General features: G+C 43.5%; 1 protein-coding gene across 12 annotated transcripts in view; it reads left to right on the forward strand.

Moving 5' to 3' along the window:
- The window catches only part of HMBOX1 (homeobox containing 1), a 169837-nt gene that overhangs the window by 54335 nt on the left and 102858 nt on the right, over positions 1-12644 (forward strand). For all 12 annotated transcript variants that reach the window (XR_003999450.1, XM_030555180.1, XM_030555190.1 and 9 more), the window contains exon 2: positions 7199-7282. Coding sequence is in view for 11 of the 12 variants with exons in the window: in XM_030555180.1 (XP_030411040.1) it covers positions 7260-7282 (23 nt within the window). In the remaining variant the exon portion in view is untranslated. The remainder of the gene's footprint in view (positions 1-7198; positions 7283-12644) is intronic.

Below are 12644 nucleotides of genomic sequence, written 5' to 3' on the forward strand. Positions count from 1 at the left end.
GGGTACAAGTGTTCATATCACAGAACCTCCAGGGTAGTCTTTACTAGCTGGCAATCTCAAGAAAGAGGCTAAGAACTGAATGAGCCATTGAGACTCCCCTTTCAGGAGGAGACTCCCCACTGGAATGTGTCTGAAGGCAGGTATTAATTATAAGGGTAGCCTGGGTGATGAGCACACTGGTCTAACTCCCTGAGCACCTGAGTTACCCTACCCTGGGTGTGAACAGCTACCCTGCAAAGCTATAGCCAAGTTACTGCATTCTCACTGTGTTGCTAGGACTTCTGGGGGCACATCCCATGATTCTTTTGTGCTTTAAGAAGCTGAGCGGCTCTACGGTACTTTTCCAGAGAACTGTGGGAGAACTTGTCTGCGCTTTTGGGCACAAAAGTGGGATTGTGGGAAGGTGCTGGAGGACTATCAGTGCTCAAGTGGTTTAGACCAGGGTTTCTCAACCCATGGTCATGACCCAAAATTGGGTCTCCAGAATGTGTCAAAGGGTTGTATGGGAGGCCTGGGAGAGAGGGGTTAGATCCTGCCTCCAAGGTGTTGGGAAGGCCTTGGGAGCTGGGTCCCTGCCCCTAGATGGGTGAAAGACCCTGGCAGTGGTTGCAGGGCTCTCCCTCTCCATGCACTTGCCCTGCAGCAGTAGCTCATGGGGCTGGCTGGTCTCAGCTTCCCACTCTGGCTGTTGCAACCTGGTACATGGGGCTGCAGCACTATGCAGGTTTGGCCCAGCTGCCCCTCTGTCATCATGACAGGGGGCCAGGTAGGCCAAATTTGAGCAAGTGATACTGCACTCTATACACCAGATAGCAACACCACTTGCTCAAATGCTAAGGCCAAACCTTAGCAGTCTGCAACCCTGGAAGCCGCAATGCCAGGAGCGAGGAGCCCAGCCTAGCCAGCCCCTCAAGAGAGGAACCTGAGGAGCCACCACTATGGTATACACCGTGCACTTATTTAGTACTTACTATATGTTAATTTGTATATTATATATCATGGGTAAGAAATATTTAGTAAGACAGATGTTTTTTGCACTAAAACTATTTATTGAGTTGTGACAGGCCCCCAAGGTTTACAAATGGGTCCTGAGCCCAGAAAGGTTAAGAACCACTGGGTGGAGCTGGGAGGCAGGGAATTTTTTAGTGAAGGCTTCTCAGCTCTGGAACTTGCTTCCCAGAACCCAGATTTATGCACCTTCATTCAGGTCATGTTGCAGAGCTTATCTTTTGTTCAGAGGTTTATTCTGGGAAAGTGGCTGAATGGACTGTAATGACTAGCGAGAGAGTCCTACATTAGGTTTGGAAGGGAAGATTTCATATTTTGGATACTAGTCCTATTTTTGTACATGCACCAACAGCTCCAGATGGTCACGTCTTAAAATAAGTTTTTAAATAAATACAGCACTTGTAGTTGTCAAAGCCCTGTTTAAACATTAGTCTGGACCTCTCCTAGGAATAAAAGGGCTCTTTATTATAGCACAGAAAGGCATAACAAGAACCAGTGGCTGAAAGCTGACCCCAGACAAATTTAAATTGGAAATTAGGGATAAATTTGTAGCAGGGTGATTAACCATTGGAGCAAACTGCCAAGGGTAGTGGTGGATTCTTTATCTGAACATGACTTCAGATCAAAACTGGCTGCCTTTTTAGAAGAGAGATTCTTTTACCAAACACAAGTTATGCTTTAGTGAAATGCAAATTATTGGGCTCAATACAGAGGTCATTGCTTGAATTGTGATGGCCCATGATATACAGATGGCCAAACTAGTTCATCTAATGGTCCCTGCTGGGCTTAAACTCCATGGATAATTAGAGGAGTTCAATTTGTAGCTCTATCTGTTACTTTTGAGAGGAAGGATTGTTTCATGATGAGGGCAAAGGTCTGGTGAGTTTGACCCTGGCACAAATTCAGTCTTTGTACAACTTATTTTTTTAAAGACAATGGAATTACACCAGGGCTGAAATTGGCCCATGCTGATTTAACAACCTTCCTCCATGGTGTCATCAGCAAGGTTTGAAATTAGGCCCTTCAGCACCATAGCACAGACCTCCACTGTTTGAACTAGCGGAGCAATTCCATTATCTGGTAGCACTAGTAGGTTTTTAATGGACCATCCTCTGGGGCAGATGCAGCACATATTCAACCAATAGTGTTACGTTATGTGGCTGTAAACCAGCAACTTAACCTTTCTGTGCCTGAGTCATCTTCTAGAAAATAAAGACAAGATTTCCTACCTCTCGGGTGCATGAAGACTTTTAATTCATTGTTTGTAAAGACTTTTTAAGATCTTCAGATGGAAGGTACTAGAGAAATACAAAGTAGTGTACAAAATACAAAGCCTGACTCACTCAAACAAAAAAAAAAAGGAAAAATTAATCTCTTTTCCAATAAAGTGCTATCAGTGAGATCTTAACCAAGAAACTTCCTCCTTGCTTTTGCCAGTAGTTGTGGATCAGGGCAAGCTGTACTTCAAAACATCTAATTGCATACCGTGAGAAATGAAGAAAGCTGAAGTGATTCCCAAGAACATATTAGAAAATCTGAACTAAAATGAGAAAGATATCATGTCAAGTGAGACAAATGCAAAGTTGATACTCCAGTGCTTCAGACATCCACTTGTCCTTGGTGCAGAGAAAATGAGATTTTTAATATCTGAAAAACAGATTGCCATGAAGACTCATCATTGTAAATTTAAGCTGCCTTTACAGTAATTTAGGATGGGAACTGGATTGTTCATTACATTCAATTCTACAATTGTGGACATGACATCCATATTAATACTGAATTTTTTTTATACTGTCCCTACTAGGAAAGGGAGTTGTTGTGTGTTTTCCTTGTATTATTAACAGGTAATTTATTTAATTAATGATATGAAGAGGGCAAAGGTTTGTGAGTTTTTACTTGCGTATCATCTATAGATTACAATGGCACCTGCTTTTACTGCTGTGATTAAGGCTGACTCAGCATGTTGGTGTATAATAAAAGGAAGGGGGCATTGATACACCATTGTAGAAGTTTGTTGATGGCTGTAGTCATGTTATATAGGCAGAATGTCCTGGCTAAAATCTAGGGAAATATGGTCTAGATAAAATTACCATAAAGTGGGTGCATAACTGGTTGAAAAACTGTACTCAACAGCAGTTATCAATGGTTCACTATTAAACTGGGAGGGTGTATGCAGTAGAGTGGTTCAGGGGTCTGTCTTGGGTCTGATACTATTCCATATTTACATTAAGGACTTAAGTAACAGTGAGGAGAGAGTGCTTGTAAAATTGGTGGGTGACACCAAGCTAGGAAAGGTTGCAAGCACTTTGGAGGACAGGACTAGAATTCAAAATGCAATAGTTGAAATTCAATTAAGACAAGTGCAAAGTCCTACACATAGGAAGGAAAAATCAAATACAAGACAGAATAACTTATGAGGCGGTAGTGCTGCTGCAAAGGATCGGGGGATTATAGTGAGTCTCAAATGGAATATGAGCCAACAATGTGATGGAGTTGCGAAAAAGATGGGCTTATTAACAGGAGTCGTATTAACAGACTCGGGGGATAATTGTCCTGCTCCATTTTGGCACTGGTGGGGCTTCAGCTGGAGTACTGTGTCCAGTTTTGGGTGTCACACTTTAGAAAAGATGTGGACAAATTGGAGAGAGTCCAAAGGAGAGCAACAAAAATGACAAAAGGTTTAAAAACCTGACCTATGAGGAAAGGTTAAAAAACATGTTTGTTGAGTTTTGAGAAGAGAGGAGTGAAGGTGGCCCTGATAGTCTTCAAATATGTTAAAGGCTTTTAAGAACCGGTTAGACAAACACCAGTCAGCAGTGGTCTACATATACAGTAAAAGCTGTTGTATTGGGCACTTCACCAACCAGAAAGCTCTCTAAACCAGCATTTCTGATCTTCATTGGAAGTCTGGTTTATAGTTTGGTTGGCATGGGGCCAGCAGGGGGTTGAGGTGCAGGAGGGGATGAGGAGCGCAGGCTCTGGGAGGAAGTTTGGGTGCAGCAGAGGAGGGGCTGAGGGCTGCAGGTTGGGGCATTGGAGGGGGTGCAGGGTGCCAGATCCGGGGGGCAGTCACCTCGAGCAGCCCCCCACAAGCGGTGACCTGTCGCGGCTGCTCCTAGGTGGTTCCCGTCCAATGGGAGCTCCGGAGCCAGTGGTCAGGGTGGGAGCAACGTGCAGAACTGCCTGTCATACCTCTGCCTAGGAGCAGCTGGGACAGGTCGCTGCTTGTAGGGAACCACCCGAGGTGAGCGCCCCCCGGATCTGGCATCTCATCCCCCTCCAGCCCCAACCCCCTGCCCTGAGCCCTCTCCAGCACCCAAACTCCCTCCCTCTTAGTTAACCGGTATTTTTCACTTATTGACATCCCCATTCTCCTGCTGGATAAAACAGCTTTTACTCTACTTGTGCCTGCCTCAGTGCAGGAGGCTGGACTAGATAACCTTTGAGGTCCTTTCCAGCGCGACATTTCTGTGATTTTATGTTTTCATTAAAAAGCAACAAAGAGTCTTGTGGCACCTTATAGACTAACAGAAATATTGGAGCATAAGTTTTCGTGGGTGAATACCCACTTTGTCAGACGCATGTTTTCATTGTTTCTCTTCTTAGGGTTAGTCAAATCAGAGAGTCTCTTGAGAAGGCCCTTTACTATTTCTCCCTGATCAACGTTAGATCAACTTTCCTTTTGGCCAAGGAAGATCAGTTGTACCCGTCTCCAGAGGCTGTTGGCACTGCCCCATGTTAGTGGGAGGAATCACTAGTTTCCCCTCCTCTTTTTTTCCTGTTTAACTTCATCTACTTTCACAATTTCAGCTACTGTGGCTACCCTAAGGACCCCAAATCTGCCCTGCTGTTCCATCTGATATTTGTGACTGTTTGCTATGTGAACATCCCACATCCACCCCAGCCTTTAACGTGGAAAAATTGAATTTCTCATATTTCCTCCCAAAGCCTTTTTTCTTCATTTCCATTGAAATCCTGCTATCCTAACCATCACCCAGGCCCGCAAGCTTGTTGCCCTTTTTGGATGTTTCCTTCTTCTCCATTCTCTACTTGCATCCAGTTGTTTCCAGTTCTTTATATATAACATGTCAGAAGTCTATAGCATCCTTTCTTTTCCTTTACCACCACTAAAATCCTTTTCAGTGGTTTGGTCATCTTTCACCTAAGTCACTGCAGCCTTCTCTTCTTTGATTCCTCATAACTCACCTAGCTCCCACTTCAGTTTTTAAAATTCTGTTTTGTGGCGATGGAAAGTGATCGTCTTTAACTCTACCGGCTATCTGCACTGCTTCTTCCTTGCTTTTGGCCTAGGATCAAGCATCAGAGCTAGAGTCCTGAACTCACTATAATTAGACTTTCTGCCCTTTAGAAAGTTGGTATATATGTTTTGTTTCTGTTTAACACAGAAACTCCTTTGGTTTTCAAAGCTGAAATTTGGCAGTTGATCAACAATATGATCTCATCTCTTTTATGACTTTAGCTGAGGGAAAACGTTTTTAATGCAGTTGAGAGATTTAACAAGAGGAGCTTACTGTATAACAATGTTTGGAAAGGGAGATTTGGGTGGGGAGGAGGAAGGCTGACTCTGCACACATGAATCTGTCTTTCCCCATCCTTCAGTCCGTTTAACACAGTATCACGGCTGCTATCCCAGGCACAAATTTTTTGGAACAAATAGAAAAGAGGATAGCGGACCAGTGTCCACCAATGCTCATCCCTTGCACTTCCCAAAATTGTGCAGGATCTGACCACTTGATCTTAATGGAAGATCCAAACTCAGCACAGGGAAGATGAACTGCATCCTTTCTCTCCCCATAAATCCATGCTAATAGGACCGAGGAAATAAAATATTGCTTCTTATCCAGCTGGAAGGTTTGCTGTTGTGTGGCAACATTTGAGCTTTTTTTCATGCTTTTCTGTAAGTTTGTGTGGTGCCGTCTGGGTCCCTCTGTATTCTAGGGCTTTTCCATTGTTAATTCTAGTTTCAATCATGCATGTTATAGGAATGCAATGCTAGAGTGGTCTGCCCCAGACTGAATGAAGTATTCTATAATACAAGTAACTCTCTTCGTAGTCTGCCTGAGTATGTCGTGCCTGCCACGTCTCAAATGGATGATAGTTCTGTCTTTTGCTTCCAGCTAATGCCACCTTGGGGAGCAAGTCACTAGAAATGGTAGCTAAAGAAAGGGTTATTAGGTCACCTGTTTTCATAATATTTAGCACTTACCTTCAGAGCTTTTTGCAGACATTAACTAATCTTTATACACCCCTGGAAGGGAGATAAGTAATTGTGACTAGCATCACTTTCCAATATACTAAATGGAGGCACAGATTATTTTTACCCATGGCCATAGAGACTCTGGATTTCTTAGACTGGAGACCCATGGTTATAGAACCAGATGCCACCATTCTCGGTAGAGTTCTATGGACATTGATGTGTATATTTGATTTTATATATATACCATGAGAGTAATGAGACTTAACATTTCCAATTTTAAAATATATCTACAGGTCTGTTGCATCTTACACCCATTTAATGTGCGCGATTTTAGCTTTATGCGGTCAGCAAAAAAAAAAAAAAAGAGAAAAATAACAATTTAAATACTGTTCCTGTAGTGCGGGCGATTCCGCCCGCCATTACACTCGATGTAATTTTGACTATACACGGTTTTTGCTTTACGTGCTGACCACAGAACGTAACCCCAACGTAAGATGACAGACCTGTATACTGATGCAGAGTACTTGGCCAGTCATCCTTTTGGTGCCTATAAACATCAAATTGTAACATGAATCATTGTAATGTGTATGGTGTTTAAATGTGAAGAATTACATACTAAGGGACAATTGAAATCAATGGTGAAGCTCTGATTAATGTCATTGGGATGAGTCTGGAGTGCTAACTGTACTTGGAATACAACAAAATATTGAAAGATTGTATGGGAGAGTCAAGGGTTACAGAGGGGGATTTTCCCTAATTTATCATATTTAAGAGTGTGGTCCCTGTTTTCTACTCTCAAAATGGTGAGTTCAGATTATTTTAATGTGTGTCTTTCTGTCTGGCTAGGCTTTTATAAAGCTGCACATCACGGTGATATCTGAGTCCTGTTATTAGACAGATAATAAAAATGAAAACGCCTTTACGTTCTGAGCAAATTTTAATGGTATTTTTTCTCTAACTTGTCTGTTACAGAATGGTAAATAACGCTGAAGACCCCTGAGAGGCTTTCTGACTTGCCCTCCTCATGTAAAGTATGCTCAGAACCTTTCCAGTAGTGTAAGTACAGCAACAAGAAGTTACTCCAGGAAAGTTCAAAAGTTTACGTTTCTGTAATTCAATGTAAAGAGAACAGAGGAATGGTCATAGCTGTGATCAGGAGACAAATGTTTGTAACTTTTAGATTTGGGCTACACTTAAAATGTATACTGACATAGCTATGTTACTTAGGGTGTGTGAAAAAACCACATTCTTGGCCATCATAACTAGGCCAATAAAAACCCCAGTATTAAAGCAGCTATGCCAACAGAAGAGTGCTTCTGTCGGCGCAGTTAATATTCAGGAAGGAGGTGTTCCTACACTGCCAGCAAAACTCCCTGTGTCAGCGTAAGCTGCATCTACACTAGGGGGCTTTGCCAGGATAGCTATGCCCATATAGGCTCTGCAGTGTAGACATGGCCTTAGGAACTTGGAGGTGAACCATACAGCATTACCATTCAATGCTGGAAATCATGTCTCCCGAACGTAATGGTTAAACATCAGTGCTCTCAAGAAGGTTTAACATCCTTCCTGTGAGTTAGTAGAAGGGGATAAAGAGGCCATATGTGTGATGATATATAAAAACAAAAATCCCAAGGCAGTGTCCATAGAGTGGAAATAATTGGTTGCACCAGTTTAAGTTGGAATCTCTCCTCTATTTTTGTCTTGTCTTAGGGTTTTTAAAGATAATTGTAAAAGCAATATAAATGCACGTATCCTTATGCTGCTCTATACCTTTGTTTTGCTTTTGTTTAACTCGAGCCAAAAAGCTTTGGGTGTGAATTCAAAATGCCTCAGAATTCAGGTGTCTTTAAATCTGGGCTTTCAGTGAGGCCCTCTAGCTTATATGCTTATGTATGATTTTCACCATAACAACCTCTCACTCCCAGCGGCACACAGTAAATGAGCCACTGGATTTAGAGTTTAGGAAATGTGCCAGATTGCCTGACACTGGAAAGTGAACTCTTCTGTTCACAGAACAGGTGGCAAGAAGCAGGACTGCAAGCATTTTCTGTGAACGTGCTCAATTCTGTGCTGGAAGGACCACCTCTAGGATTCCGATCTGTCTGTGTAATACCAATGCCACAAATATTTACACTGAGGCTCATGGCAAGGGTAACAGTTGAGATGGTTTTTGTGCTGTGGCCACCTGTCAACTAAACCACCAGCATGTTTCAAAAAGGCTCCTGGAGAGAACTCTGAGACATAGATTCATAGATTCTAGGGTCAGAACGGACCAATGTGATCATCTAGTCTGACCCCCTGCACAAAGCAGGCCACAGAACCCTACCCATCCACTTCTATAACAAACCCCTAACCTATGCCTGAGTTATTGAAGTCTTCAAATTGTGGTTTGAAGACCTCAAGCTGCAGAGAATCCACCAGCAAGTGACCCATGCCCCATGCTGCAGGGAAAGGCGAAAAACCTCCAGGGCCTCTGCCAATCTGTCCTGGAGGAAAATTCCCTCCCGACCCCAAATATGGCGATCAGCTAAACTCTGAGCATGTGGGCAAGACTCACCAACCAGCACTCAGAAAAGAATTCTCTGCAGTAACTTAGATCCCATCCCATCCAACATCCCATCACCAACCACTGGGCATACTTATCTGGCGATAATCAAAGATCAGTTGCCAAAATTAGGCTCTCCCATCATACCATCCCTTCCATAAACTTATCAAGCTTAATCTTAAAGCCAGATATGTCTTTTGCCCCCACTACTCCCCTTGGAAGGCTGTTCCAGAACTTCGCTCCTCTAATGGTTAGAAACCTTTGTCTAATTTCAAGTCAAAACTTCCTAGTGTCCAGTTTATACCCATTCGTTCTTGTATCTACATTGGTACTAAGCTTAAATAATTCCTCTTCCTCCCTAATATTAATCCCTCTGATATATTTATAAAGAGCAAGCATATCCCCCCTCAGCCTTCTTTTGTCTAGACTAAACAAGCCAAGCTCTTTGAGTCTCCTTTTATATGACAGGTTTTCCATTCCTCGGATCATCCTAGTAACCCGTCTCTGAACCTATTCCAGTTTGAATTCATCCTTCTTAAACATGAGAGACCAGAACTGCACACAGTATTCCAGGTGGGGTCTCACCAGCGCCTTATATAACGGTACTAACACCTCCTTATCTTTGCTGGAAATACCTCGCCTGATGCATCCTAAAACCGCATTAGCTTTTTTCACGGCCATATCACATTGGCGGCTCATAGTCATCCTGTGATCTACCAATACCCCAAGGTCCTTCTCCTCTGTTGCTTCCTTTTAGACTTTTAGTTACTCCTGGATTTGAACCAGTAATTTAGAAGTGAAAGGCTTCTTCTAATATTACCGGTCTTTTCAGCCACGCCCATCTTCTTTTACCATAGCTGGAAATATTTCAGATTTATTTCAGTATTGATTAGAGACACAATTTAAAAATTTTAAAGGTTTAATTCACACCAGGAAAGAAACTTGGAGGTAATGTCAGCGCTGCCCTCTACTCCCTCTGTTACACCTGTGTGTTACAGGCTGCAGAATGACTGGTGAACTTAGGGTATATCTGCTCTGCAGTTGAAAACCTGTGACGGGCTTGTGCCAGCTGACTTGGGCTTGTTGAGGCTGTTTAATTACACTGCAGCCCAGGCTCCAGGACCCTGCAGGGTAGGAGGGTCCCAAGCCTGAACATCTGCACTGCAATTAAACAGCCTCTTAGCCTGAGCCCCTGTGAGCCCCAGTCAGCTGGCATGGACTAGGTTTTTAATTGCTGTGTAGACGTACCCTGAGTGATCACCTGTGCTGTGTATAGGCACAAGGACAGCCCAGCCTGTCAGCCTTAACTCTGAATTAGACTCTTAACACAATTTTAATGCCTGGTTTATAGATTTAGACTATTGGCTCTGCTGTCCTGGCCTAATTTCAATTACATTCTGCCTCTCTAAATTCTCTGTGCAATTTTAGTTGGATACTGTATTCTTCGGTGGCTTTCCAGAATTGTTGTGGAATGTCACTGTGTACTATGAAACAGCTGCTGTCTTCCACCCCAGAGGTGGCAGCTTTTCAGCTGAGGATTAGAGGAAGAATATTAGAACGGAGGGAAAACACTCACATAATGGCGTATCACGTTGACATTTTTTTCCAGACTAAACTATAGATTATTTAAAGGCCTGAATAGGTTTAACAGATAAGTGACTGAGACGAAGAAAATGAAGGGCCATAAACAATAGTGGTGCAAACCTACCATCCATATGGAACCAGTTGTGAAATCATGATCCTCTTCATATGCGGCCGTATGGGAAGCCATTAAAAAAAAAATAACAGAGGAGGTAACAGTATCAAGTCTACTGCAAAGGCTCCCAAAAATGAGGTTCATTTTGCAATTCTTGATCACAACAGGAAAGAGTTCTTCAAAAGAACCAAAGGCCTGGTCTACACTACGGGGTTAGGTCGAATTAGCCACGTTAGGTCAATTTTAAAATGACTGCGTCCACACAACCAACCCCGTTCCGTCAAGCTAAAGGGCTCTTAAAATCTAATACAAATCTATGGCAGAATTTTAGAGATGTACAAGACTTGAGAGCCTCAAGAATCAGATCGCAGCTCTGAAACTGATTCCCTCTGTAACCTAAAGTAAATAAATTCCCTGTATCAGTTTCCCCATCTGTACAATGGGGTGAATTATCTACTTACCTCACAGGGCTTGTGATGGAATATGACCATAAGTATCTATATTAATTGCATGTTTTGGTCTGTATCCCAAAATGTGGTGATTATATACTTGGCGTCTGATGGGATCAGACAGTCTGAACACCTTCATTCTCATGGGAGGCTTGGTCTCCAGGCCAGTGATTACAAGCCATTGAGACTAATGGGTCTAACTACCCAAACAATGGAGCAGGCATCAGGGGTGCATTCTCCTGGATAAGCCCTGACAGATGCTCCTGCTGACTGGGAGAAAACAGGTTGAATGGTCTGGGTCAAAGAGAACCAGGTTTAGGACTTGTCTACAAATGGAGTTATTCAGGAATAACTATGTCTCCATGTGCTGACAAGCCCGGAGAGACCCTCTTCCTCTCACAGAAGAGCAGGGCATGCTGTGAGTGGTGACCAGAGTGGGTCACAGAAAGATCTGGGCTTGCTAGAAGACTGTAAACTGCTTCTGATCTAATCCTGTGATTTAAGAGGAAAGCCTCTCTAACTCAGACCTGGTTTACACTACAAACTTTTGTTGGTATAGTAATGTTGTTTAGGGTTGTGGGTTTTTTTTAATGATATTTTTATACTGGCAGGAGGTCTAGCTCTGAGTATTTGGCCTGCTAAACCCAGGGTTGTGAGTTCAATCCTTGAGGGGGCCATTTAGGGATTTGGGGTTTGGTCCTGCTTTGAGCAGGGGGTTGGACTAGATGACCTCTTGAGGTCCCTTCCAATCCTAATAATCTATGATTGGAAAAATATCAGCAAAAAGTGGTTTGCCAGTATAGCTTTTGTTCGGGGAACTGATATAAGCTATGCTGGCAAAAGCACACACTTCTGGTCAGGGCTGCCCAGAGGGGGGACAGGTGGGGCAATTTGCCCTGGGCCCCACAGGGGCCCCACGAGCTGCTCTGGGTTTTCGGTGGCATTTCGGCAGCAGGCCCTTCACTCGCTCCGGGTCTTTGGCAGTGGGTTCTTCAGTGCACTGGAAGACTCGGAACAAGTGAAGGACCCGCCGCTGAAGTGCTGCCGAAGCCTTGGAGCACCGCCCAGTGAGTACAAACGCTGCAAGAGACGGGGGGGGAGGGGCGAAAGCTTGCGATCGGTGGCACTTAGGCTGCTCTACCGCCACCACTTCATTCTTAGGCAACAATTCGGTGATGGGTCCTTCTCTCCGAGAGGGAGAGTTGCTGCCGAAAACCTGGCCCTGCCCTAGACCCACTGAATCCTCTGGGCAGCCCTGCTTCTGGTATAAACTGTGTCTACAGTAGCAGGGTTTCCTGCTATATCTATACCGATATAGCTCGACTGGCAAACTCCTTCTAGTGTAGACAAGGCCTTACCTTGCAGTGAAAGGTAAGATTACATGAGTCTAAATATGTATGTAGGTTATTTTAAATTCCTTTATTTCTTGGATGCTTTTTTCCAGCTACTGAGTAAAAATACTTGGTTTTAAGAACACCGATTGTCACTGGTCACAGGTTTCCAAAGGGAGGAATTGCAAGTGGCTGAAACCCAGTCGGACCTGTAGGGTGTTAAGGAGCTGATTTATACCAGACAGTGTGTATTCTGGTCCTGGTCTTAAAATCTCTGCTCCACCACAGACTTCCTGTATGACCAAGTCTATCCTTTGTCCCAGTTCCTCATCTGTAAAATGGGGAGAATAGCACTTCCCTACCTCAGGGGTGCTGTGAAGATAGATACATGAAAGGT

The sequence above is a fragment of the Gopherus evgoodei genome, chromosome 3, assembly GCF_007399415.2.
Source record: "Gopherus evgoodei ecotype Sinaloan lineage chromosome 3, rGopEvg1_v1.p, whole genome shotgun sequence".
NCBI lineage: Eukaryota > Metazoa > Chordata > Testudines > Testudinidae > Gopherus > Gopherus evgoodei.